Source organism: Cnephaeus nilssonii (assembly GCF_951640355.1).
Source record: "Cnephaeus nilssonii genome assembly, chromosome: 5".
Classification (NCBI taxonomy): domain Eukaryota; kingdom Metazoa; phylum Chordata; class Mammalia; order Chiroptera; family Vespertilionidae; genus Cnephaeus; species Cnephaeus nilssonii.
In genome coordinates this window covers 107,055,987-107,083,907 of record NC_137076.1, presented here as the reverse complement: position 1 = coordinate 107,083,907, position 27,921 = coordinate 107,055,987, and the positions used below count along the sequence as shown (strand labels likewise).

Here is a 27,921-nt window from a genome sequence, read left to right as displayed (position 1 = left end):
CCGAAGGGGCGGACCGCGCAAGCGCGCAGAGCGCCCCGGCTCCGGAGCATAAACAAGAGCGGGGAGGGATGAGGCGGCGATTGATCCCGGGGCAGCGAACAGCGGCGACTCCGGCGGCGAGCGGGGCCCGGCGCCGACCCTGAGTGCACGCGACCCCCGCCCCGCGCGCGAGCCTCCGGCCGGGACCACCCGCCCGCCGCGCGCCCGCCATGAACCTGGCCAGTCAGAGCGGCGAGGCTGGCGCTGACCAGCTGCTCTTCGCCAACTTCAACCAGGACGTCACGTAAGGCCGGGGCCGGGGCCGGGGGCCGGGTCGGAGGGGCCGGGTCGGAGGGGCCGGGCCGGGGTCGGAGGGCCGGGACCGGGAGCCCGGGCGGGTCCCTGGGGTGGGCCTGGGGCGTCGCGGGAGGGGCGCCCTCCTCGGGGACCCTCGGGCACTGCCCTCTCCGGGCGGGGAAGAGGGACGGACGGACGGAGGTGTTTCGCCCACCGGCCGGAGGCTTTCTCTTTGTGGACCCCATTTCTCTCAAAGTTGGGCCGAACTTTGTGGCCTGACCTGTTGTCTCGCCGCCTCCGCCCCGGTGGGAGCGGGGTCCTTCCCACGTCCCGGAGCCCCGTTCTCGCCCGGTTCCCCCTTGCAGGCCCTTCTCCCAGTCTCCTCGTCCTCTAGGGCCCCTCTCCCCGCTTTCCTTTCCTCCTCTTCACGTCTCGCTATTCTTTTTGGCAGGAAACTTTGATGTCCTCCCCGGGCAAGAAACAAACTTAGCACTAATCCTGGCCTCCGACCTGGAGAGACACTGAGCCCGGGGCGGGGCGGGGGGGGGGGGGTGACAGGCATACCTGGGGAGCCTGGGCCCTTCGGGGAATGGGCCGTGGCCGTGCCCAGGGGAAGAGAGGCCCCGATGCCAAGCCACGGGGGTCAGAAGCCCGTGCTTCCTGGCGGACCCCGGGCTGTGAGGATGGTTACCAGATGAGGCCCGGGGAGCAGGAAGGATGAGTTGCGGGGCCGGCAGGCAGGAGAGCCATCCTGGGGCGTGAGTAAGAGGAAGTGATGTAAGAGGAGGAGTGGGTCATTGGCTTTCCAAGGAGTAGTTGGTTGAGTTGTCACTGGTTGAGTGCAATCCGCAAAGTAGAAAATGAGGTGTTTTTTTTTTTTAATTAAAAGCTTGATTGTCGGCCAAATAGGAGGTGATAGGAAGGTGATTTGACTTTGGGTGGTGGGTACGCACTGCGACATACAGATCACATGTCATAGGCATGTACACTTGAAACCTATGTGATCTTACTGACCAATGTCACCCCCATACATTTAACTTAAAGAGGCATTAAATAAACGGGGGAAAACAGCTTGATTGGAGAGCGGCCAGCCCCAGGCCGGGGCGTGCAGCGGGTCCCCGGTTGTGACGCGAATGCAGACAGGCGCACAGTGGGGCTGCATGGAGGGTGAGAGGGAGCAGGTGACTACTCCATCCACAGGTGAGGAGACCCACGTCCAGAAAGGCTCCTGGGTCTTAGGATTGGTTAGTGGTGCAGCGGGGGCAGGACTGACATCCGTTTCCGGAATTCTCCATCATGTTCTTTCCACTCGACCACACCGATTATTCTACCGCAGAGTAGGATTCTGAGGGGAGTGAGTTTAGAAGTCAGACTGTTGCAACCTTTAAAGATTAAAGCAACCAAATGCCGTAGTGGCCTATGTGACTAAAAGCGGGTACAGCAGAAGCAATTTGGACAACTTGTTGCATGTGGTTGTAATTGGGATAGGCCAGTGGTCGGCAAACTCCTTAGTCAGCAGAGCCAAATATCAACAGGACAACGATTGAAATTTCTTTGGAGAGCCAAATTGTTTAAACTTAAACTTCTTCTAACGCCACTTCTTCAAAATAGACTTGCCCAGGCCGTGGTATTTTGTGGAAGAGCCACACTCAAGGGGCCAAAGAGCCGCATGTGGCTCGCGAGCCGCAGTTTGCCGACCACTGGATAGGCTCTGGTATCCAGGTAGGGAGTAGGACATTTCAAACCAACCGTGATTTGCTTTTTAAGCCCTTAGCATCTTTTTTTTTTTTTTTTTAGCCCTTAGCATCTTGCGACCAGTAAAAAATATAAAAATAAAAGTGGTAGATTGATGGGTTTTTTTATGTCTTGTATAAATTAGAGAATTTCCAAAACATTTCCTACCATTCTTTCACTTTTTCACTCCACATCATTTATATTGAAAGGAACTAAAATTTGACCAAGCATTCTCTTTGCTGTCGTTTCAAATGAGCACCAAATTCCCTATATAATAGAAGACTGTCACTCTCTGGCCTGCAAAAAGACCTTTTTACAGCTGGAAATCATGTGCTTCCCCACCTTCGGGGAGTCCTGAAGTTATTAGTTCAAGAGAAGATTTCTGGGTTACGATTTTCACTTGCCAAAGAGGCCTTCATAGAGTATGAACAGAAATCATAAGGGATAGCAAGTTAGGATTATACAAAAGGTTTGTGGATCGAAATGACTAATTTGTTTTAAATCTATACTTGAAAAATACAGAAGTCCTGAGGAGCAGCCTTACAGTTTACAGCGTCCCCTCCCTTGCCCATCTCCAGAATAATTTAATAGAGGAGCACAGTTTTTCCCAAGATGAAGAACATTGGTCTAGGACCCACATTCACTGTATTTAGTGAGAGAGTCTGGAAGCCACTTCATAGGAGACGTGTACGTGACAGTGACGCCTAACATTCAGCACGCCTCGCATACCCACTGCTGCCTCTCCTGTCGTGCTGATAATGGCTTCAGTGTCGTGGGTTTCCCCCTGTGATTCTTATCCTAAAAGTATGAATAAGTTTTATTTATTTTTTACCGTTTGTTTTGTTTTGTTTTGTTTTTGACTAGACCAGAGAAGAAACCAACAGCAGATGATCCCCATCTTCTTGACCTTCCGTGGTTAGTTCCGGTCCTAGTTTCTGAAAGTAACACTGTGGAAGGCTTATGTTGGAGGAATTTTTGGCTTTTTGAAAGGGAAGGTAACAAACTAATAGGGGGCAGCTATCAGTTGAATCTCAAATAGAAATATCAAAGGTGGAACTCTTCCAGGGGATACCCCTGGTCTGTGGGAAGTGATTCGGCAATGTCTGGTTTAGGCTACATTTGTAATCGGGATGGGATAAAGAGAGGAACTTGATTTTCCAAGTCTTCTGTTTATAGGAGTGACGTGCACGTTTGGAAAAGTTAAGGTAGAGAGACGATAGGGGCGCTTGTTAGGATTTATTGCTTTCTTCAACCAGGGCTTTTCTAGGTTACAGGTATTATTCTGAGGAGGTCACTTCTGTCCTCCTTTTCCTCACCAGTGAGTTGATGGGCTTAGGAGCAGGTGCTTTTTAAGGACCTCCCATCTTAAAGAGAGAGGTCCTCTGCCTGCTGTGGGGTGTGTGTGAGGAGGCCGGGGGAAAGGGATGCTTAGCTGTCAGGACTTGGTGCGACCTGCTGGACACGTGATGCATTGAAGGGAGAAGTGAAGGTTACCCCAGTCTCTGGTTTGGCTTTTGGGGAACATGATAAATGACATTATGGGAGAAGGGTCAGGAAGGAGCCGGTGTAGGAGGAAATGATGAAGTCTGCTCTGGGAACCCGCGGGAGGCCTGCCATGGGAGTGGCTGAGCCGGAGACCAGAGCCCGTGCGGCGATCAACTCAGTGAATAGTGCGCAGGCCCACCCGTGGACGCCTCCTCATGGGTGTGGCCCTCCTCCCAGCACTGTGCTCTCTTCCCTCTGACGAGGAAGGTAATGGAAAGGAAAGCCTTTAGGGACTGGTCCCTTCAGAGGGTAGAGAAAAGAAAAAGGAGGGAAGAAAAAGACACAATTCACATTTTCATTTCTTAGTGGAAATCACTGTCTTTTAGATATTGAATACTCAAGTTTAAGTGCAGTGACAGACTTGCAGATAAAGATGGCGAACCAAAGACAAGCATTTATTTTGGCTCCCTCCCAAAACACTAATAAAATATCAAGAAGATGTTTGTAGGTGTTTTTTTTTAAATCCTCACCTGAGGATACTTTCATTGATTCTGAAGAGAAAGGAGTGGGTGCGGGGGGGAGAAACATCAATGTGCCACACAGATCAGTTGCCTCCTGCATGCACCCCGACTATGAATCAAACCCACAACCTTTTGGTGCACAGGATAATGCTCAACCAACCAAGTCACCCTGCCAGGCTCAAAAAGATATTTTTAAAGGATTTAACCCCGTAGGATGGGGAGAATGAGAAAGGAGACAGCAACAACATTTTGGAAGCTAGCAAGTGGCAAAGGCAAGAGGACCCGCCTCGTCCGCACCGCAGGGTCCTCGGAGGCGCGGGCTGGCAGCGGAGGTGAGCTTCTGCAGTGGAGTGAGGGGGACATGCAGGGGATCAGCTCCAACTACATTTCAGGAGCAGCCACTCTCTCCAGGGCCTCTCTCCAGAGGGCGCGGCAGCGTCTTTGGATTTTGACACTGGACACAGTTGAAGGCAGGAGGGTAGTAGTGACATGGGGGTGGGGGTGTTAAGCAAATAGATCCTTTTTTCTGTTAAGGTTTGCTAGCTTCCCCTTTGTCAATAGAAGGTATTCATTGTATTACCTTAAACAAACTTACCACATGCACATTATTCGGGAATAAGATTATCTGTTGGGGGAATCTCAGACTTACCTGTTACTGTTCCTCTCGCTTTAATATGCCATTGTAGGGTCAGGTGAGTCCTGAGGGGTTACAAAGCAGAATCTCCAAATGGGGGTGTGAACATTTTTTAACTGTTGGTGTTGGAGCTGAAAATACTTAGCATCACCCTTTAAAACTGTCTGTTTTTGTTGAGAAAATATACACTCATACCGTATACACATATCAAGGAATAATTGGAGTATTTTTGTTTACATTTCTTACTGACTGCAGCGCACCGTTGCTTGGTAGACCACGTGGTTATCATTCTAGCTATGGATTTAATGCCCTCAGTCGGTTTCAGAATATTTGGAAGAACGCCCCAGTTCTGATGTTGATCAGCAGAGCGCAGTATCAGATCCTGCCTGCTTGGAGTGCATCTGAGAACCAGATAGATCAAGAGCCAGGCTCTCACTAATGAATTACAGCTCATCATTTGTCCATGAAGAGGCTTATTTCATCTGTAACACTAATGAGCTTGGTGACTTGGTTTCTAAGTCAACAAGAAATTAGAAAGGGAAGGGGCTATTGATGGTAGGGTTACAAGGGAAATCATACATAATAAAAAGCTAATATGCAAATCGACCAAACAGCGGAACAACTGGTCGCTATGACGCACACTGACCACCGGGGGGCAGATGCTCAACACGGGCTGCCCCCTGGTGGTCAGTGTGCTCCCACAGGGGGAGAGCCACGCGGCCAGAAGCCACAGCGGCAGTGGCGGGAGCCTCCCCCGCCTATGCAGCATTGCTAAGGATGTCTGCAGGGAGTGGGCCTAAGCTGTCAGTCAGACATCCCCCAGGGGCTCCCAGACTGCGAGAGGGCACAGGCCAGGCTGAGGGATGCCCTCTCACGTGCATGATTTTCATGCACCAGGCCTCTAGTGATGATATAAAAATGACTTTTAAATCAGAAATGATGGGGGGAGGTTTTGGTGCTGCGCTAGCACCCTTAGTTAACTGGAAAAGGTTTTCCTGAGCACCAAGTTCCCGGAAGTCACGGGCACTGAGATTTTGTTTTCTTTTCAGCCTTGATTATTCTGGTATTTGTGTTGGTTCCTTTATTTTCAAAATATTTACAGGTAACACTTCGTTGTCGTTGATATAATTAATTCAATGTAGTGACCTGTTTTCACAAAGAAAAAGGATGTGAGCTGAAGCAAGTTTGTTTCTGTTTCTGAGATAAACGAATGCGATTCTAAAGGGTAAGAGCTGAGAGCTCTGTTCCTGGACCACAGGGGCCTTGAGCAACACAGGCTGCCCCGAGGGAACAGCACCCCCCTCTCCCTGGGTCCCCCCGCAGGTTGCAACAGTCTGGACGTGTGGCTTCTGCCCACTTCATGTAAGGGCCTTGGGCAGCTGTGGATTCGGGTATCCATCTGGTTCCTGGAACTAGTCCCCCTCACCCCCATACTGAGGGACGGCTGAGTTTTGGGGGCGTCAGAAGCTATAAACATTTTACTGTGCAGGGTGGGCGCCCCAACCCCCACACTGTTCTGGGGGCCGCTGTAGATTTATGTGAGAGAGAGGTGGGAGCTCAGGTTTTTAGAAATAGCTGAAACCCCCGTAGCACCAAGTGTCTGTCTTCATTCTTCCTAGGCTCTGGCTTCCCTTCGCCTCGCCTCCACCCGTTGTCGTGTCCTCCCAGCTCTGAGTACACCCCGGCCCCGGGACCCGATTCTGTGCATGCCCACCGCTTCCTGCTTTCTCTCCTCTCTCTGGAGGCTGTGCTTTCTTCTTGCTTCCCCGGGTCAGTCACGTCCTGGAGAGCAGGGGTCTGCTGAGGGCCCCTCCGGTGGTGTCGGCTCTGCTGGGGAGGGGTCTGGAGAGCCGGAGGCCCCTCCGAGCCTCGTGGCAGCAGCAGAGCCTTCGCCGGGTCCCTGCAGGCCACCTGTGCAGCCTGCCGTTCCGGATCCTCAGTTAGCTTTGGGGTCCGTTTTATTTCCGTCCCACCGCTCAGCCGTACCTGGTGGTCGGACTGCATTGGTGAGGCCCGCCCTGCAGCGCAGAGGCGCCGTCCCCACAGGCTGCAAGCACCTGGCCTGGAATGTGCTCACTGAGCCTGGACTCCGCACAGGCCGGCATGTGCATCGGATCGCCTGAGAAACCACTTTGTTTTGAGGGGATCATTAACTTAGGGCATAATTCATGTCAGATTTATAGTTTTACGTTTTAAATAAGGATACTGTATTTTATTGACCCTCACCTTGTCCTAGCTGTGGGGCGTGTCAACTTCCTTTGCCCCCTCTTTTCTGCTCAGCCACCACTCACCGGGGACAACCACATGAAATGGCGGTGCTAACGCTGGGGAGAGGTGGTGCTGTGACAGGGAGCAGTGTGTGCATTGTGCTGTCTACACGTATCAGCTCTTATTTCTGCATTTGGCTTTTTTGCAGGTCCCTAGCTGTTGGTAGTAAGTCCGGTTATAAATTTTTCTCCCTTTCTTCTGTGGATAAGCTGGAACAGATCTATGAATGCAGTAAGTGTTTGCTTTATTTTCCCCCTCTTAAACAATATAGACACGTTTAACGGGAATTGATATGCATTCTTAAATCAGACACTGATTCAAGTCCAGGTGCCCTGACCAGTTCTCTTCTTCCACCTTAGTCCACCACGCGGTGGCTGCTGGGAACAGTTGCGTGTGTCCTCCCAGATCTTTTCTGTGTATTTGCATACTTATAAATGTACACATCTGATTTTTTCCCAATACATGGCGTCATACTGTGTGTATTACTCTGTAATTCCCCCGTTTTCATGCCATTTACAGCGTTCAGGTTTCTGTCAGGCAGGGCTTCCGGGGGTTGAAGGTTTCACAGCCCGTAGGAATGATTTCTTCAGCTGCCGTTTTCTGGGATTTGCGTAGCCGGCCCGTGTGAGGCCAACTGGAATTGCAGAAGGGGCATGAGCTGACTTCTCGCTCGTCACTGTGTGACTTTGGAGGGATTACTTCACCTCGGGCCTCCGGGCTAGACATCTCGTATTTGTTCCTGGTTCCATCCACTCTGCAAACATTTATTGAGGACCTGCTGTCTGCCAGCCGTTTCGTTGGTGGAGATCGGGGTAGTGACAAAGTTCCTGCTCTCGTGACACTTGCATCTAAACGGAGGAAGGCAAAACCAAGTGCACATTTCTGTGCATGGCAGGCGGGGACACGAAGACAAGCAGACACACCCAAATACCACCTGGCCCATTAGCATAAGATGAAGACCTGGGAGAAGGTTGAGTCTGGCCCACCAGGAAGTCGGTCGCAGCCTTGCGGTCAGTCAGCTCCTGACTCCAGTTCCACCTGGCAGCGCAGTTGATTTGTTCGCCCTCGGCCTGCCCCTGGCGCTCACCAGCTCCTCTAAAAAGCCCCGCCCCGCTGGGAAGCGGGAGGTGTGCTCTGCGGGTCGATCGGGTAGCTGCGAGCTGGTGCGCTCGCTCATCTCAAGTGGGTGTCCGAGTTTCCGAAAACCCCCCGCTGGCTGCCTCCACGAGACCCACGCAGGATTGCTGGTCTCTGGACAAAGGGTTCCCTTGGGCTCTTACGGTGACTGAAGCACTTACTAAAACTAATCCACACCATGGCCTGGGTTGTGCTGCTAATTGTTGCTGTGGTGACTAGTCATCTGCTTTGAGCTCCGCAGAATTTCCCCGTTTGGAGACCCAGTGCTTGTAAGAGTACCTGATCTTCCCTCTTCCTCAGCGGAGTCAGTTTAATGACTGATTTGTCCTCGTGAAGTTTGTTCACTGGTTTTAGCACCTCGTTTCTCAGTGGTTTTTGGTGGAACAAAAGGTGTTGTCTTGATAGCATTGTTAAGAGAGGGGGTGGTTGCTGACCGACAGGGTGATTTCTTTGTTCTTCTTAGTGACCTTTGGCCTTTAAAAAATAGGTGGTGAAATGGATGTAGAACTTTTGGGGGGTAAATACTTTATTTTTTGACATTTTTTAAATTGATTTTAGAGAAAGAGGAAAGAGAGAGAGAAACATCGATCAGTTGTCTCCCGTACACACCCCACTTGAGAATCAAACCCAAAACCCAGATGTGTGCCCTGGCTGGGAATCGAACCAGCGACCTTCCAGTGCGTGGGATGAAGCTCAACCAACTGAGCTACACCGCCAGGGCTGGAGGGTTCATATTTGAAACCGCGGCTGTTAAGTTCTCTCCTCCGAGAACTGCATCCACCTCTCCTCTTTCACATACTTGCATTGAGTTAGAGAGAAGAGTGTCTCTTAGAAACAGATTAGCTGCTGAGTCAAGATTGTTTTCTGGCATTTTTCTACACACAGACTCGGAGCAAAGAAGAGTACGTGATGCCTCAAAACTCAGCCTTGGCTCAGTACTGGCGCACCCTCCTAACTCCTAACCATCACAGGCAGTCAGGTCTGCTCTCAGCCACTGTGGTCTTTTGTTTAATTAAGCAAGGAGGCCTTTGCCCCGCAGCAGGGGGAGATCTTGTTGTTTTATACTATCTGTATTGTTGTGATTTCAAACTTAAAGGAAAGTTGGGAAGACTCCCATGTATGCTTTGCTGTGCTTGGTTGTGGGTGCCCGTTTATATTCCTCTTTATGTCATTTGTTAGTTAGAAGGTAAATAATATGCAAATCTGTGGTATCCCTTCCATGGAATACTGCAATGAAATCCTACCCTGTTAGGTAAAATATCTTTGCCTTTTATAAGGTTCAGAGCTGGGAAACATCCCTCATGAAGCATCAGCTCTGGGAGTCAACATGAGCAGACTGGTCCTTGCCTCCGCCAAAGTGACCAGAGCCTGCTTCCCTGATCAAAACACCTCCGGCCCGGCCAGCGTGGCTCAGTGGTTGAGTGTCGACCTATGAGGCAGGTCATGGGGTCGATTCCCAGTCAGGGAATCACATGCTCGGGTTGTGGGCTCGATCCTCAGTGTGGGGTGTGTATGAGGCAACCGATCAATGATTCTCTCTCCTCATTAATGTTTCTATCTCTCCCTCTCCCTTCCTCTCTGAAATCAATAAAAACATATTAAAAAGAGAAAGAAATGCCTCGGGAGACACATGCGCCTTTTATCACGCAGTGAGCCGTCACTGCCTTCACAGGCCTCGTCCTCATCAGGATGTGAGAGGTGCTTTCTGACGTCGCTCTGAGTGACAGGCTGTGCGCTGGTTGGCACGTTTCAGTGAGACTTACAGTAACGGGCCGTGCAGGGGAGAAACCAGCAGCCTCTGCTTAAATCGGCTGCAATGGAAGCTTGGGGTCTCTCCAGGCCCCCGGCACCGGCAGCCTGAGTGGTGTCTTGGTAACGGGCCATCTTCCGTGATTACAATGTGCAGCCCTGCTTCTCTGGCTTCCCATGTGGTTGCAGCACCCTTCAGTCACCGGCCTGAGGCCTCACGCACCTGCATTTCCTGGGAGGGCTGAGCCGTGTGCCTGCCCCTTGGCAGGGAGGGACTGCTGGGTACATGGGTCTGTGTGTGTTCGTGTGTTAAATATTCCTTGAGGCCCAGATGGCGTGGCTCAGTGGTTGAGTATCAACCTGTGAACCAGGAGGTCACAGTTTAATTCCCAGGCAGGGCACATGCTCGGAGCTCGGTCCCCAGGCTTGATCCCCAGGTGGGGCTGCAGGAGGCAGCCAATCAGTGATTCTCATCATCGATGTTTCTCTCCACCCCCCCGCCCCAATCCCTTCCTTTCTGAAATCAATAAAAATGTGTAAAAAAAAAAAAGAAAGTTCCCTGGGCCCTGGCCAGTGTAACTCAGTGGTTAGAGCATCATTCTTTGCACTGAAGGGTTGTGGGTTTGATCCCTGGTCAGGGTGTGTGTGAGGCAGCCAATCGATGTTTCTCTTTCTCTTCCTTCCTCTCTTTCTAGAATCAGTGAAAACATATCTTCGGGTGAGGATTTAAAAATTCCCTGGGCCCTGGCTGGCATTGCTCAGTGGTTAGAGCATACCAGAGAGTCTCGGGTTTGATTTTCAGTCAAGGGCATGTACTTGGGTTGTGGGTTCGTTCCCCTGACCTGGTCAGGGCATATGTGGGAGGCAACGGATCAGTGTGTTTCTCTCTTTTTCTCTTTCTCTCCCTCCTTCTCTTTGTCCCTCCCATTCCCCTCCCTTCTACTCTCTATTAAAAAAAAAATCAATGGAAAAACTATCCTCACTCCTTGGGTGAGGATTGAAGACGGGTTCCCGGGAGTTGGGTGTAGTGGACATGGGGAAGAGCTTGAAATGACCAGAGAGGCAGTGAGCCTGTCCCTCCCCGCGTGGGAAGGGTGGCTGCTCGTGAAGGGCGCCCCTGAGCAGACCCAGCACCGTCCCTGGGCTGGGGACTCGCAGGGGACCCTTTTGTGCTGTTTGTTCCTAAGTGACAGGATGGGGTGGCTCCAGGTGTTGGTGGCCTTGGCCTTTTCTGGCTCCTGGAGTTTGGTGACACTCTCAGGTGTTTCCCCAGGAAAACCCAGTGTTGGGTATATGATTTGGCCCCGTAAGAGCCCTCTTGAATGCGGGTGTTCTAGGACCCAGGGCCTCTGGTCTCTGAGGAGACCCCGGTGAGGTCCCGCCCTGACGCCTCGCTTCTCCCTCTGTCCCTGTCGCCCATCCTCTCACCAGTCCGTCTCCCTGTGCTTACATCCGATCTCAGTATATTGGCCAAAATTCAAATTTCTGCAGGAGACTGCCTGTGTGTGTTTTTTTAACAGATGAGTCTAAGATAAATATGTTTGTTGCCTTTTTATAAAATATGTTTTTGTTGATTTTAGAGAGGAAGGGAGAGGGATGGGGAGAGAGAAATGTCATTTATATGCTATCAGAAGCACCTGTTTTAAGTGTACAATTGGATGGGTTTTAGTGTATTTACTAAGTTGTACTGCCTATCATAATCAAATTTAAAACATTTTTATCATTCCCCAAATGAAACCCTGAGTCCATCAGCGGTCACTCCCCATTGCCCTCCGCCGCCTCACCCCTGGCAAGCACTGATCTGCCTTCTGCCTCTAGAGATTGGCGGCTCTGGGCACTTCAGATAAACGGAGTCTGCCCGCCTGGCTCCTGGTACTTAGGGTGTTTGCAGGGCTCCCATGTTGGAGCATGTGTCAGTACTCTTTCTTTTTCTGCTCAGGAACTTCACGTTGTGTGGCTAGACTATGTTTTGCTGTTGGACATTTGGGTTTTGTGACTCCTAAAGAATCTGCTGTGAACATTTGGGCACAAGTTGTTGGGTGGATGTGTGTTTTCATTTCTCTCTATTTAAAAACATATCATGTTTTTGTTGATTTTAAAGAGAGGAAGGGAGAGGGGAGGAAGAAATATTGATTTCCTGCCGCAACCTGGGCATGTGCCCTGACGGGGAATTGAACTGGTGACCTTCTGGTACACAGGACGACACTCAACCAACTGAGCCACACCGGCCAGGGCTTCATTTCTCCTAAGTAGATAGATGCCTGGGGGAGTGGAATTGCTGGGCGAGCATCTTTGTTTTGCCCACTTGTGAGAACAGCTGTTAGGAAAATCAACAGATAATCAGTTTACAGTTGGTAGATATTGCAAAGTTGTCCTTAAAAAGGGGCAGGACCATGTTTTTATTAATGGTGCGAGCACCTTTCTCTTTGCTTCCTGCCGCACAGGCATTATCAAACATTTTAATACTTGGGAGATGAGTCTAAGATAAGACATATGCTTGTTGCCTTTTTAAAAAATATGTTTTTATTGATTTTAGAGGAAGGGAGAGGGGTAGAGAGAGAGAAATGTCAATGAGAGAAACATGGATGGGCTGCCTCCTGCACGTTCTCTACTGGGGATTGAGCCCGAAAGCCGGGCATGTGCCCTGTCTGAATCGAACCGTGACCTCCTGGTTCCGGGGCAGACACTCAGCCACTGAGCCACATCAGCTGGGCTGTTCCTTGCCTTTAACTGCGTATTTCTTTCCTTTGCCTGCTTTTCTGTTGGATTATTTGTCTCTTACTGATTTAAAACAATTTAACCATTTGCCGTGGGTTGCCAATATTTCTTCTGGATTGGTGTTTGCTTTTGACCTTGTTTATGGTCTCTTTGCCATTTTGAGGTCTGGAATTTCTGCCGTTCGAATGCATTTGTCTTCTCTCGTAAGGCTTCCCTCTGGAACGGCTTGTCCTGTTCCGGGCGGCCCGGGATGGTCTCCTGTGTCGTCTTCTGGTCGTTAGGGCTCTCCATGCAGTTCTTCACCACCTGGAATTCACGTGATGGAAGATGTCTTCCATTTTCAGTCACAGACTGGAGGATATATTTTTCCTACGTCCTTATCTGTTTAGAGGGGCTTACCAGACTTACTTACGGGTAAAGGTCAGGGTAATGACCTTTGAAACTTCAGAAAAGAAAAAATAGGCAGAAAGTGAATGTTGTTTAAATCAGGTGATGGGCCTATGGAAGGGTTCAATATACTGGTCTCTTTAAAGACTATTCGCAGTTAAAAGTAGCTTTGCTGACTAGCCAGCTTGGCTCAGTGGTTGAGCATTGACCTATGAACCAAGAGGTCATGGTTCAATTCCCAGTCAGGGCACATGCCCAGGTTGCGGGCTTGAGCCCCAGGGTGGGGCGTGCAGGAGGCAGCCGATCAGTGATGCTCTCTCATCATTGATGCTTCTCTCTCTCTCTCTCTCTCTCTCTCTCTCTCCCTCCCCCTCTCTGAAATCAATAAAAATATAGGAAAAAAATAGCTTTGCTGCCTCCACACACACACACACTCTGTTTTTAAAATTCTAGGAGTTCTCACCTGCTTTTTTTTTTCCATTAAAATTTCAAACTTCCCATTGGGTGGGAAAGGTGGACAAACACCCTAGCCAGCAGTTCTTCTATCAGTAGAGACTCCCTTACGACTTCCGCAGGAGCTTGGCTAACTGGAGGCCAGTGTGGCCGACTTCTTTGGGGGTAGAGGTCACACACAGGGAGTGCAGGGCTGGAGTAGCCGCGTACGGCAGTTTGTGGGTCTCTGCGTCCTGGCCTCTGGCTTTCCGGTTCTCCGCTGTTAAGAACGAAGCTGCTGGAGCACTCTTGTACAGCTGTTTCTGTGGGCCTGCGTCTTATTATCTCAGGTGGACACCTGGAAAAGAGCGTGGGACGCCTTTTGTAAGAAACTACCAGTTTCCTACGTGTGTGTCCTGTTCCTCATCCCCCGCGGTGCTGAGAGCCAGGCTGGCGGCTCTGTGCCCTCGCCAGCACGTGGTGGCATCAGCCTTTCCCACGTTGGCCGTTCTGATGCATGTGTGACGGGTCTCACTGTGGTTCTCATTTGAATTTCCCTGATGGTGTCGGCACGTTCGTGGCCTTGTTAGCCGTTTGTGTAGCTTTTGTGAAAAGTCTGTTCAGATCTTTCGTTCCTTTCTAAATTTGTCTTTCATTGCTGAGTTGCCAGAGTTCTTTAGCCGTTCTGGGTACCAGTCCTTTGTCAGATAATGTCTTGTGAAAATTTTTTCCCTGTTCTGTGGCTTGTCTTATCTGTTGAGCAAACATGTTGACTTTTGATGAAGTCTGATTTTTTTCATTAATGATCTTTGCTTGCTGTGTCCTCTCTGAGAAACCTTTGCGTACCATCGAGTCGTGAAGACAGTTCTCAGTGCTCTCTTTGAAAGCTCTGGGATGCGGTTTGTGACTATTGGCAGGTAAAGGCAGCTTTGCTGCCTGGCCAGCATGCTCAGTGGGTGAACATTGAACTTTGTAGCTTCAGCTTTTCTATCAGTGTAGTGCTCCCCTCAGTTTATTTTGCTGGATGGTGTGAGGTGGGCGTAAAGGCTGATTTTTCCTGTTCGGCCATTTGTTGAAAAGGTGTGTCTTCCTTCATGGATTGCTTTGGTGCTTAAAGGAATCCTGTAAGTGCGGTCTCGTTCTGCGGCTTACTCTTTCCCAGTGATGTCTGTCAGTCTGTGCCACATCATGCTGTCTGGTGGATGTAGATTCCTCTGCATACTAAGTGTTGAAGTCCTATGGCGTCAGCCCTTCCATCCAGTTCTTCAAGATAGCCTTGGATCTTCTAGATGCTCTGCCTTTCTGATTTTGAAAGCAGTTTTTGTCAACAAAACTGTCTGCTCAGATTGCGTTGATGAAAAGGTTAATTTGAGGAGCGTTGTTGAGTGACTGGATGGGCACGTGCTCACACCTGGCACCGCAGGCCTCCCCTCGCTGTGAGTGGCAGTCACCCCGCTCACATACGGAAAGCAAGACTCGGAGTGAGTTGTTCAGAGCCTCGGTGGGGCCTGGTGTCTGTCAGTACCGTTACCGAGGCCAGGGGACAGCTGTGAGCAGGAGGTGCGGCCTCTGTCCTCACGGGGCGCACAGTCCAGACCGTGTACAAGGGGCGGCCGGTGGGCAGATGCACATGAGGACAGGTGACCGCCGGGGAGGAGGGACCAGGAAGAGCAACCAGGAAGCCTCCCTTTGACGGGGGTGGGGGGGAGGCTGCTGCAGGGCAGCGTCTGAGCAGAGGGGGGCCCTCCGTGCAGAGTGCAGGGCCTTCCTGGCAGGGGGACCCGAGAGCGGTGTGTATGTGGCTCCTAAGCGGTGACTTAGACTCCGGTGCTGCCCTGGGATCGTCCCCCCAGCCCGGCCTGTCGCCGGCGCCCACCGTGTAGCCCCCAAGTGCTCTGCTGTACGCAATCTGCACTTAGACACGTGTTCGCGTGTGCGAGCAGCCTGCGCCTGCTGATGTGGGTGCGTGTGTTTCCTCCTTACAGCTGACACCGAAGACGTGTGCATCGTGGAAAGATTGTTCTCGAGCAGCTTGGTGGCCATCGTCAGCCTCAAAGCCCCTCGGAAGCTGAAAGTTTGCCACTTTAAGAAAGGAACTGAGATCTGCAACTACAGCTACTCCAACACCATCCTGGCCGTGAAACTCAACAGGCAGGTGAGCGCCAGCGCAGGGAGTCAGGCTCGCTCTGCCCGCGTCCCCGTGTGCGGGCGGCTGCGGCTGCGCGGTCACTGCCCTCCCGGAGGCCTCCGGCGCCTCCAGGACAGACGGGGTCCTGAGCCAGCGTTTCTGGCCCGAGCCCCTGCTCGCCTCACCCAGCACCCTGCCTCGACACGGCGCGCGCTGTGTTGCTCGGATCACCCCCTGGTGAACGCCCTTGCCCTCTGCCGCCGGTGTCCTCATCCTTCCGGCATGTGTGCCTGTAGCGGCCTCACGGAACGTCCTGTCATGGTGCCTCGATGAGGAGCTGTAGGAGCTCGGCGCTGGTTTCTGTCCATCCGCCCGGGTAAACGGGCGTTCTCCCACGCCCTGCAGGTCCCGGGGCTGCGGGCAGTGTTAAGTGAGGGCTGACCGATGTCCACACAGTCATCCTTAGAGTTGAGTCATAGTTTATTTAGCTCCTGCTTTTATACGTGTTACTTTAAAAAATCTGTTAGCATCTTCTTCCTCCTTTTTTAAACTTAGTTAACTTTTTATTTAAGATGATGTGCGCTTATGCCTTGGCCAGTTGTTCAGTGGTTAGAGCGTTGGCCATGCACCAAAGGGTGGCGGTGTGATTCCAGGTCAAGGGCACATACCTGGGTTGCAGCCAACCCATCGAGGTGTCTCCCTCACATCGATGTTTCTCTCTCTCCCCCTCCCTCCCTCCTTCCCACTCTCTGAAAAAGCAGTGGGAAAAACATCCAGGTAAAGATTAACCCCCTCCCCCAAAAAGTGATACAAGTTCATTGCTTTTGTATCTTCCCCAAACAAGAGCGTCGGCCCCGAGTGTGGACCTGGCGGCTAGCACTCGCGTTCCTTCCGGGGCTCCCGGGGCTGTGCTCACAAATGCAGCACCGGCTTCCGGGTCACGGCGAGGGCCCTGGGCAGGGCGGGCTGAGGGGCTGGGGACCATGCGGGGTGCTGCTGGCGGCTACTGCCACGTGACCGCTGACCTGGCTGAAACAGGATTGGTCTATTGACTGAAAACGTTGGTTAAAATGGGAGATTATAAGGCATAACATGTTGAACCTTTTTAAAGCTTAAAACACACGTGGGTGTTCCAGGGCAGCAGGTACTGAGTGTGTGCGAGCCAAGTTGTCTTTCCCTCGACGCACCACTCCAGGGACATCTGTCTTGGAGTGCAGGACGGCTCACCATGCCATTGGACACGGACCCTGCAAACCAGCCGGGTGCCGGGAGAACTTTCACACTTCCAGGAACTCCCTCGGCTTTCACCTTCATCTTGCCGCGCCCAATTCAACATCAGGTGTTTAGTCACCAAACCCACCCAAGGCACTCGATGTGGTTTTCATGAGGGGCAGAGGGGGGAGGGGGGAGAGACAACCAAACCAAAACACACATCACACTTCTGACCGCATTGCCCGTTTCTGTGACCTGGAACCCAATGGCATGGCGAGCTGTCCTGGTGCAGCGGCAGTAGAGACGGACGGCACGTGGGCTCTGCACGCCCTAACCGGAGCTGGGGCGGTGCTGGCAGAGCTGCCGTAACGCCGGCGCCCTCGGGCGTGTCATGATCCAGGAGCCCGCTGAGCGGCTCTCTTCACACTCGCCTCCCTCTTCTCCTCTAGCGGCTCATCGTGTGCCTGGAGGAGTCTCTGTACATCCACAACATTCGGGACATGAAAGTGCTGCACACCATCCGGGAGACGCCCCCGAACCCGGCGGGTGAGTGCACCGAGGAGGGCGGGGCTTCTCGGGGTGTCCTGTTGAAGACAGCGGGGGGAGGGGGAGCTCTCTCCTTCAGAGCCCACAGATGGAGGCAGATTGAAGTGTATCGACCTTAAACCCGCCTCCCTTCCCCCTGGCGCTGGTCTTGTGACCACATCGGTCAGTGGTTTGGTCAGCTTCCAATTTCGAGGTCACTAATCACTTCCCACCAGCGGCCTTCAATCTGCTCACAGCCCTGCTGTCACCGCGGGGGACCTAGCCCAGCAGTGCGCTGCTGCGGCTGCTCAGACCCTCCCTCCCGCTCGTGGTTGAGTGAGTGCGCGGTCTGTCTAAGGACCACAGAGGAGCCCACAGGCCCTGACTGCTCTGCTCCCTGCGTCCCCAGGCCTGTGCGCGCTGTCCATCAACAATGACAACTGCTACCTGGCCTACCCCGGCAGCGCCACCATCGGAGAGGTGCAGGTCTTCGACACCATCAACCTGGTGAGGCTCCCGGAGGCGCTCGGAAACGCTCGTCCCTGAGTGACCCTGCAGGCCCTGGCGCCCGTGGCTCGGCGACGCAGTGCCCGCCGCTGGCCGCTGGCTGCAGGGCGGGTGTGGCCGTGCTGCCCCCGGCACAGCTGCGCTCGTCCCGGCGCTGCCTGGGGGGGGGGGGGGGCGCTGGAGCAGCCTGAGCCACCCAGGCGCTCTGCTGAGGGTGCGAGCGCCTCTCCTTGGCCCCCACCCCGGTAAGCCGGGGGCTTGGTAGTCACGTTTGCTTCTCCCTCCCACCAGAGAGCCGCCAACATGATTCCCGCTCACGACAGTCCTCTGGCCGCGCTGGCTTTCGACGCCAGTGGAACCAAGCTCGCCACTGCTTCCGAGAAGGTAGGGCTGCCGGGCCGTGGGAAACCAGCCCGCGCACAGCCAGGTGGCAGCCGAGCGTCTGCGTCCCCAGCCCCCAGAGGAGCACCGCGACAGCCAGCTGGCCGACCCGCCTGCAGGCCCGGGGTGCTGCCTGGGAGCGGGCTCCGGCAGGGGGCTGGGCACGGGGACAGGAGACCGAAGTGCCCTGCATAGCCCGCACTCAGCACTGCGCATGCCGGGACCCACGGCAGGCTGTGGTAGAGGACTTGGGGGGGCGAGAGTGAAAGGGGAGACGGTCTGCGGGGCGGGTCTGGGCACATTTCATGTTCGCCTTTCACTCTTTCCCTCACAAAGCGGTGGTCACACTGTGTGTCTCATTTAGCCTCCTTTTCCCACTCTGCATCCTGCTGCGCTTCTGAGTTACAGCGCCTTTAACAGCTGCACCACGTTCACTTACTCAAAGCCTATAGATAGAGTGTATGTAAGTCCTACCCAGAAATCGTGTGTGTGCAGCTCTGATTATTAAGGGAGTCGGTGAGAAGGATTTCTGGGTAAAAGGACCTGGCCTTGTCTGCACGCGGAGAAAAGGCCTCGTCAGTCCCGTCCATGCGACCCCTTCTCAGCGTCCGTGACACTGGAGGGTCCTGTCCTCTCCTCCTCACTGAGCGGCTCTGTGGTTTCCTGCTGTTCCTCTCCTTAAAAGTCCCGCCCCCTCTCTTGTTCTCCTGGCTGCTCCCTCTGAGCGCTGGGACCTGCCCCTCAGCTGCCTGCTGTCTGGGTTCAGCCCTGGGTGTCCCGGCAGCAGGTGGCGGGTCCCCGAGATGCTTCGCACTGAGAACCCAAGTCCCCTCCCCTCCGAAGTCACTGGTGCTCCCCTGAACCAGCCAACCGAATGAGACCCAGGCTGCCGCTCCCGCTCCAGCTCCCTGCGGCTCTGCATTGACTCTCGGCCCCGTTTCTGCAGCAACGCTGCCACTGTTCCTGGTCCCTGTCCTGGGTCTGCCAGACCCTTCGTGTCATGACCTCGTTTGACCCCTCATCCAGGGGCACGCTTTCCCTTTCATGTGGAGAGCTCAGCGGGCCAGCAGTCTTCCCAGGGCAGCGCCGGGCGGAAGCAAGGATTCGACTCCCAGCCGCCTGTGCTTTGGGCTCTGCAGGCCTCCCAGTGCCCCCGGGTCCTGTCCTTCTCCCTTGGGAGCACGGCCTGGCCATGAGGTCCTGTCACCCTCGGTTAATCAGGCTCTGCTTTTGTAGTTCTCACTGGGTCTTGGGGGCCAGTAAAGAGAACAGTTTCTTCTGGGCGACAAAGAGCAGACCCTGATTAGCTTTTACACAGAACCCTCCTGGGTTGAGTGGTCAGACCACCAATGGCCTTCTCGGCCCTGCTGGGTCCTGGCTGCTGGGGCCGCCCCAGGTGCGGGCTTAATCCTGCCTCGGCACGCCGTCCAGCTGAGCAGCAGCTTGTCGTCAGTCAGGGCTGCACAGCGGCCTGGCATGAAATGGAAACACGTCTGAGAACCCTGAGCGCTTAGGCTGCGGAGACAAAGCCTCTGCACGGTGTTCGCACGCGTGCCGACACCCCTGCTTCCCGAGAACCGCAGCCTCGGTGGGTCCTCCCACCCCAGAGACTCTCCGTCTCACAGGGCGGCCACTCCCCGCACCTGCTCTCCGAAGGCCGGGCAGCGCGGCCTGTCGTCTGCTCTGTGGCGCAGGCTCGCTGAGTCCTCACCCCCGGGCGGGGACCACCCCTCGGGGTCCCTTCCTAGGCAGGTCTCAGTCGCCGGTGCTCAGTCCTGTCCGCCCGAGACGCTGTGAATGCTTTAGGAGGAGGAGGGAGGGTCGCAGGAGCGGACATCCTCTCAGAATCTCAGGTCTCAGCGCCAGTCATGTTTCCTTTCGTCGTGTCGGGGTTTTCTTTTTTTTTTTCTTTTCTTTTTTTTGTCGGGGTTTTCTTGATGCAGGTCTTGCCACTGTAGGTGGACAGATCCCTTTAGGCCATCGTCACTTCCCTTGTCAGTAGCTCCAAGTGGCAAGAAGGGCTGCAGTGGGGGTGAGACGGCTAGACCAAGCATGTCAAACTCGCGGCCCATCACGTTAGGAGGTGCTTCCCAGTGCGGGGTACACGCCTAAAGCGTTTAGTTTTAATGGTTTCAGCTTCAAGTGACGTAGGAAAAAGTAAAACTGGTATATTCCATGTTTGACTTCAAGGCTATTAATGATTAGAAGAAGTGGTGAGTGAAGTGGTGAACAACGGGGCATTCTGGTGAGCTTGTGGCAGGAAGTAGGAGGTGGTTGTGTAGAGGGCCTGCTGCGGGCTGGCAGGAGGGGCTCGGGCATCGGGGCGGGGGCGCTGGGGCATCTGGGGGGGTGCTGGCCAGGAGGGGGCCCACAGCGCGCTGTCATGGAGGACCGCTCTGTGCTTCATTTATCGTCTGACAAGGAAGAAATGAAGCCAGTCCATCTTTACTCGCTAACCGCCTTGTTCTTTCCTGTCGCAGGGGACCGTGATTAGGGTGTTTTCCATTCCAGAGGGACAGAAGCTCTTTGAGTTCCGGAGAGGAGTTAAGAGGTAAGTGTAGAAGCCTCCAGAATGGAATCTGGGTTCTCTTTGGGTTCAGTTTCATGTTCTCTGTGACCAACAAGTGGAAACGTGGCCACAGGGCACCAGGTGAAGGACAGGCGTGTTCAGCTCGACTGGACGGCTGGGGGTGAAGGGACATGACTTCAGGCCAGCGGAACGCAGAGCGATGGCCAGATAGGGGAGCAGAGGGACCGGCAGAGCCGGGCGGGCGGCTGCGGACTCTGACCTGGTTCACAGGCTCCGTCCTGACTCGCTGCCTAAAAACGAGCCGGCCCTTCACCTCCCCTCCCACCCCAGCCAATGGTGCGGCTCTGCCTTAAAACAAGCAGACCGTGACCCAGCGTGGCCTCCCTCCTGTTCGCGGCCACCTGCAGAGCTTGCTGGCCGTGCCTGGCACGCCTCCCTGCCCTCGGAAAAGGGCTGTCCCGGTCACCCCGGGTCCTCTGCCTCAGGACTCGCAGGAGGTGGGGATCCAGGCTCCAAAGCCAGACCCCTGGGCCCCGCTTGTGGCCGTGTGGCCTGGCTCAGCAGCACTTGACCTTTGGGCTCGGCACCACCCAGTCAGGCTCTGGTAGACCCGCCTCCCGGTCCGGAGAAAGTCCTGTGGGGCCTCTCACCGCGTCCTTTCCACCCTCTCCCTGCCCCGTGAGCCCCACCTCGTGCCGGCATCCCTCCCTCCCGTGGGGCAGTTCCCACAGGTGCGCAGTCAGCCTACGTCCTTGTCCGCAGCCAGGCGTCCAGCCCGCGCCCCTCCTCGCTTTCCCCTTCCCCTGCTTCCCTGCCCCGCTCTGCACCCTCCCTCCGCTCCTGCTCCGTCCCCCTGCGTCTGACCGCTGCCAGGGAAGCTCTCCTCGCCCGCAGCCACAGCCTCCTAAACGCGTCCCTGCCTGCGTGCCCGTGTGCGTGTGGCCCAGGCTGCTTTCCTGGGGTCCCCCTGTGTCTCCCCCAGCCCCGTCCCCCGCCCGCTCCCGCGCCCTCTCGGTAAATACTGCCACTGTCCGTCCACCCAGTGCCCAGCCAGAGAGACTCCTTCCTCTCGTTCAGGCACCTGCTGGGCCCAGGCACGTCGGCTTTCCCGGGGCTGACCCCCTCCGCGTCTCCTCTCTGGTCCCGCCCGTCCTCCCGCCCCACTCACACCCTCTGACCTCGCGCTCCCTGTGGTGTCTGCTGTCGGCCCGCAGCCTTCCCTCAGACGTAGCCTTGGCTCTTGGGGGCGAGAGTACAGGCAGAGCCCACCCACTTGGACCCTGTCCCAGCCGCCCTTTGCCTGTAGGACTCGCCCCAAACTCCTCATCCTCAGCTGCCACCCCAGCCTCTGGCCCTTCGTCCAGCTCTTGTATTTCCCTTCCTGTTGCTCCCAGTCCCAGCCACACCACGTTCGGTTCCTCAGAAGAGCAACCCCCGTCTCCACGGGGACGTGGCCTGTGCTGTCCCCGGTGCCTGGCTGTCATGTTGGTGCCTCTGAGTCCGCATCCGGTGTCCCTCGGGCCAAGCTTCCGGCCGAAGCGCCCCCGCCCCCCACCACCACTTCTGTAGTGACTCCCACGTCTGTCCCAGCGCCCCTTCACTGGCAGCCGGCAGGGCTGCACACACCTTGCTGGGACAGGCGGGCAGGGCCGCCCCGCTGGGCCCCAGCGCGGGTTGCAGGGTGGCTGGGCACGGGGCGCTCCTCGAGTCTGCACTGAGTGACGGGACCTTCCTGTGGACGGGCCGCGTGCTCCCGGGACTGGGAGGAAATGCAGGCTATTTGCTGGCTTTAGGGCTTTTACAGTGACTTTACGACTTACTGTAGGGATTTAGTGTGTTGAATGTTGAAGTTTTACTCTATTAAACATCACCAAAGTGGCCAATTTATCCTCAGCATGTTAAGAATTGCTGTAATTTAAATGAAAGAAAATGGGCTGTTTAAGAACATATTAAAGAATTGCTGTCACGTTCCCAACATTTTCCTCTCAAAATGTTTGAGAAGGACTGGAGGAAGGAGGAGGCGCCAGCAGAGGCGGTGGCTGTCGGGGGACTTGCCTCCCCTGCGGCGTTGGGTACAGGCCCTCGGGAGGCTGCTGGTGGCCCCGGGGCCCGGCTGACAGCTGACCCTCCCGCCCGCAGGTGTGTGAGCATCTGCTCGCTGGCCTTCAGCATGGACGGCATGTTCCTCTCCGCCTCCAGCAACACGGAGACTGTGCACATCTTCAAACTCGAGACCGTGAAGGAAAAGTGAGTTGCAAACATTCGATGGTTTGGAAAACAGCAGAGCACTTTGTCCAGCGCGCGCCGACGGTGCGCACGGAGCCCAGACTCCGCTGCCTCCTGCCGGGGCAGGCCCTCGCGGGCTCTGGATAGTGTCCCCGAGTCTGCACGCGGCAGGGAGGGATCTGTCCCGTGAGGCGCTCTAATGCGGGAGGTGCTGTGCGTGAGGCTGGCGGCAGGGCGCGGGGGCCGCCGTGGTCAGTGCAGACATCCGCCTCAGCACGTCCCTGCGCACAGAAGCCCGTCTGGGTGCACTGCCCGGTGCCGGGCGCCTGTCGCCAGGCTGCCCGCGGAGGGTGCGTTCCTAAAGCAAGTGATGTGAGTCGTGTGTCCCTGCAATGGGCATGTGCGGCACGGAGCGCTGCTGCTGTTCCTAAAACGTCAGCCTTCCCCGGCCAGGCTTGCTCAGGGCGCTCCTCCTCCAGGGAGCACTTCAGTAACTCGCAGGTGCACAGGGTGAGCAGTGACGAAACGGGCTGTGGGAAAGGAGCAACTGGAAAGAGGCGCTCAGAGGCGTCTGAGACTTTCTGTTAAAAAGACCCAGGGCGGTCGTGCGTGGGGCTTGTACGTCTCCTGTTTGCTGCTAATTGTTTCTGTAATCTACGCAGCCACGCGGGAGGGCAGGCTGTTCGGAGGCTGTGGTTCCTGCCCCCTTTTCCTTGAAGGAGGGTGGTTTCTCCTTTAGATCTCGGGCTGGTCCTTGTCTCTGTGGGTGGGACGTGGTCCTCTCCGGAGGAGTCACGCTTCTGCTGACTCCCTGCAGGCCGCAGGAGGAGCCCTCCACCTGGACCGGCTACTTCGGGAAGATGCTCCTGAACTCCACCAGCTACCTGCCCTCCCAGGTCACAGAGATGTTCAACCAGGGCAGGGCCTTCGCCACAGTCCGCCTGCCCTTCTGCGGCCACAAGAACATCTGCTCCCTGACCACGTGAGTACCCGCAGCCTCCCTCCCCTGTGCCTGAGCACGTCCAGAGGCGGCGCTGGGTGGTCCCCTCACCATCCTTCCAGCCTGAGAACCATCGCAGACTTCGGCCTGTGACGGAGCCGAGGTTTGCGTGCAGCGGGGACCCGCACGGGCACCGTGGGCGTCAGATGTGAGTGCTCCTGCAGCTCCTCCTGCAGAGGCTCCCTCTGTGTCTGGAGCCCTTGTGGCGATGAGTCAGGGCATCAAGCCCGCTGGGAACCTCGCTGCGTGGCTGGGAGCGCTCCGCCATGGCCTCGCTGTGACTCTGGATGTTACAGACATTATGTTCATCCTCTCTGCCCGCCTGCCTAGTGGAAGAAGCCTTATGAAACCGCCCGCCCTCAGTAGTGGGGGAGCCGGGAGACCGATTGCCGCCACCTGCTCTCCCTGGGGCGCCGGCGCACTTTCCCGGCCAGGACGCCCTCGGCTTCCATGCTGGGGCCGCGGGCAGCACAGTGGGCGCAGCCTTGGTCCCGCACACAGTGTGTCACTCACTCAGCTGCATCTGTGCTCGCTTTGGGGGCAGGGGCTCCCCTGGCCTGGCCAAAGGCGAGGCTGCTAGTCAGTAACTCGGTCAAAGTGTGGTCCTAGGATGTGGCTGCTCTTCCTCCCACAGAATCCAGAAGATCCCCCGCCTGCTGGTGGGCGCGTCCGACGGGTACCTGTACATGTACAACCTGGACCCCCAGGAGGGCGGCGAGTGCACCCTCATGAAGCAGCACAAGTAAGTCGGCCTCTCCCGCCCCCTCGGCTTTCTCTCGGCCAGGCTGCCGTCGGGCCCCTGAGAGACTGGCCCAGGCCGCTCAGGAGCTCCGCCTTCCCAGACAGTCCCGGTGCGGGCGCAGACGCCCGCTCTCCCGCCCGTCTGCCAGGGACCATGCGCTGCTGGCGGGGACGGCGGGAAGTGGTCAGCCCTGCGCCTGCCCTTCCTGGGGGCGGGGCTTCCCGCCTCCCCGGGGGACCGGCTGCAGATAGACGCAGGATTTCACATTCACGAGAAAGGGTGTCACAGCCCGGCCGCCCGCACAGTCAGGGCACATTCTGAGGGCCTGCGGTCTCAGTGAGAGGGTTTCTCTTTGAAAAGAGGAGTTGGTGTTGGCTCGTGGGGAAGCAGTGCATTGTGGGATTTTGCTTTTGCTGCTGCTTGTCGCCTAGAAGCTGTCCCGCCGTGCTGATGGTTGGGTGCATGGGGGAGTATTCATAGCGACTCCTGTGTATGGCCACCAGCCTCCACATGAAATAAGCTGGCCTCGTAGGCATAAGTCTTTTTGTCACACTTTCCATGTAAAGTTCGAGTGAACACACCCCGGTCCCCGCAGTGTTCAAGTGCACATGCGTGTCCTGGAGAGTGGCCTTCGCCTCTGTCGCTGCAGGTCTGGCCCTCCGGCCGAGGCCCTGCCATTGCACCCGACGGTCCTCACTGTGTGTTCTTGTCCACTTTCCCCAGGTTGGATGGCAGCATGGAGACAACCAATGAGATCTTAGACTCTGCCTCTCATGACTGCCCCTTGGTGACTCAGACCTACAGCACAGCCGCAGCCAAAGGCCCGCACGCGCCTGCATCTCCCACGAGACTGGGTAAGGCTGACGGAGACACGGGCCTGGGAGGTCAGTGAGGTCGGGACTCCCCGCGTGCTCGCTCTGCTTCCCTCCTCAGAGGGCCGCCCTCTTGGTGTTGGGCAGGGGAGTGGCGTCCTCAGGCAGAGCCGGCTGTGAGGCGGAATCGGTTTTCTTCCTCTTTGAAGAAAACAGTCCTGGCTCAGGCCGCTCTGGGTGGACAGGACTTGTGCCCGGCTCGCTGCCTTTCCAGCGTCTGTGCTGGGGCCTTGCCCTCCGCCTGTCTGACCTTCCTCAAGCGGAGGGCCCCCTGGCCCCGGGCCCTGGGAGGAGGCGTGCTGTGGCAGAAGCTGTCAGCATGCAGACAGACAGGTGGCCAGTCTGGCCGTGGCTGTTCAGCTGCTGTGAGTTACCTTCCCCCAGACATCAGCGTGCCTCCGTGCTGCTCGCGCTCCTCTTTGCAGGAGCGCCGAGTGTCGGTGGCGCTAGTGTGGAGCACCCACGTCAGTTCGAGGCGCACTTCCGGCTCCCGCTCCCGGGGCAAGCACAGCCTGTCCCCGGGAAGCCCGTGCTCTCTGCAGACAAAGGACGCGTCCTGAGCTGCCGCGGCTGCAGAGAGCTCTTCAGTCACGAGAGGGAGCAGGAGGCAGTCTGCGCGGTCGCCCCCGAGGGCCCCTCCAGCTCGGTGACCTGCTCTCTTTGCAGCCTACACGGACGAGCTGGGGGCCGTGGGCGGCACGTGCCTGGAGGAGGAAGCCAGCGCCCTGCGGCTGGAGGAGGACAGTGAGCACCCGCCCATGATTCTCCGGACGGACTGAACTTGAGCTGTGAACTCTGACCCCACAGCAGAGAACACTGGCTGACAGAGGACTTTGTGTTATGCTGCTATGAACTTTGACCTGAGTTGGGGGAGAGGATGGCAGAGACTTAAAAGGAGAAAAAGGTTGTAGTTGTAGTCTCTTTCCCTACTGAGAAATACATGGTTTTCACTTCAGTGGCTTCTAATCTGCTATGAATTTTAGCTTTTTGTTTGTTTTCTCTTTTTGCCAAAATTAACTGGTGAAGCCCTTGAACCTCCTTGCTTTGTTTGCATGCATTCACGTGCCAAGCAGCACAGGCAGCCGGAGCCGCTGGCTTCCAGCGGCGTGTGGTTCTCCGCTGTGCGCACGGGGCGCGCAGTGCAGAGCAGGCCTGCTAGTCCAGCTGGTTCTGCTCGATCAGGTCCCAGGCCCCGGGCGGGGTGGCAGGGGTCCTCCCAGAGCCCCTCCTGGACCATGTTCTCCTCTTTATTTTGTTAATTAAATGTTTTCCAAATTGGACTCTTCTGGGATTTCTTCATGGCGGAGCTCTGCTTCCCATCTGTTTGCCACGTGGTGTGGAAGCGGGCCTTTCTGTGCTCACCCTCTCCTCCCCGGGGAGCGGAGCACCGGGCCAGGGCGCGTCTCCTCGGTCACTGAGCGGTCCGTCCGGTCTGCGCTTCGACCTCCTGCTGACGCCTGTGTGTGTAGTTTTCTGTCTCTGACAGGAAAGCGGTAGCGGTTCCCACGTCCATGTGTAGCACAGGCTAGCGTCACGGTCCCGAGTTGTCCCCACCGTCCCTCCGGGCCCCTCGTGTGGGGAGTGGAGACGGAGGAGCACCGAGGAGTTGGCTGGGAGCACCTGCGCGGGGTGTGTGCCTTTTGCTTCAAGCTTCCGGAGTTGTGCAGACTGAGGGGTGGGCAGAGGCCCAGACTCCGCCGGGCTCCCCTTTGTTTTACAGAATTTAACCTCAGGGACCTTGAACTCTTCCAAACCAAGACGCGCAGGGCAGGCTTCTAGGGAGTGTGAGTGGCGTTGATGGCGTGGAAACGTCCTGGGCTCTTGGGACGTGGCAGCTGAAGGCACAGGCAGGAGAGCGGGAGTCCCGGGTGTGCCTCGCTTTCCCCTGCGCCGGTTTCTGGCCGAGGAGGGCCAGCGTGTTTCCGGTCGTGTTCGTATCTTGGTCGTAAGAGGGAAGAGAGGGGACTTGGTTGAACCGACGGTTGACATAGTGCCCGGCTTCAACTCCAGGTCGGTCCATGGGCCGTGGGCCTCAGGCTGTAATTAAGAGGAGCCTCCAGTGAGCTGAGACCTCTGCCCACGGGGATGGCAGCAACACGCCGTGCCACTCGGGCAGAGGTGACAGGACGTGCACTCGCCTTTCCTCCGAAGTCGGGGGCACGTGGCGTCTTGGTCTTTGTTTGGGATTGGTAGTCAGCAGATGTGGGGCTTCTCCCCGTGTCAGCCTCAGTTTCTCGGCTTCCAGGCGGGCAGTGAGAAGAGAAGGCTCGCCCTGCCGCCCTGCTGGGCCCGGTGCTCCGCGGTCGGGGAAGCCGTGTGGGCCGCTTGTGCTGTGCCCGGCGCCCGGGGGGGGAGAACCGAGGCTGCATGGTCGGCCGACTCGCCCTGGGGTGGGCCTCGCTGCTTTTCCTTTCCCGCTCATGGCCACCAGCTCTTCCTGGTGCTCGCGCCCCGCAG

The 27,921-nt window shown here is 55.9% G+C and overlaps 1 protein-coding gene across 2 annotated transcripts; it reads left to right on the top strand.

Annotated features, from left to right (window-relative positions):
- Nucleotides 1–26,744, top strand: WIPI2 (WD repeat domain, phosphoinositide interacting 2). 2 transcript variants are annotated; one of them, XM_079770188.1, is made up of 13 exons: nucleotides 1–283; nucleotides 2,875–2,925; nucleotides 7,067–7,149; nucleotides 15,327–15,496; nucleotides 17,131–17,227; nucleotides 17,616–17,713; nucleotides 18,005–18,097; nucleotides 20,575–20,645; nucleotides 22,764–22,871; nucleotides 23,668–23,832; nucleotides 24,485–24,592; nucleotides 25,316–25,446; nucleotides 26,131–26,744. In XM_079770188.1, exons 1-13 carry the CDS (start codon nucleotides 210–212, stop codon nucleotides 26,241–26,243), a joined length of 1,362 nt encoding a protein of 453 aa, XP_079626314.1. In that variant the 5' UTR covers nucleotides 1–209; the 3' UTR covers nucleotides 26,244–26,744. The 2 variants fall into 2 exon arrangements, with proteins under 2 accessions (XP_079626314.1, XP_079626315.1); XM_079770189.1 differs by lacking the exon at nucleotides 2,875–2,925.
- Nucleotides 26,745–27,921: the final 1,177 nt, after the last annotated feature.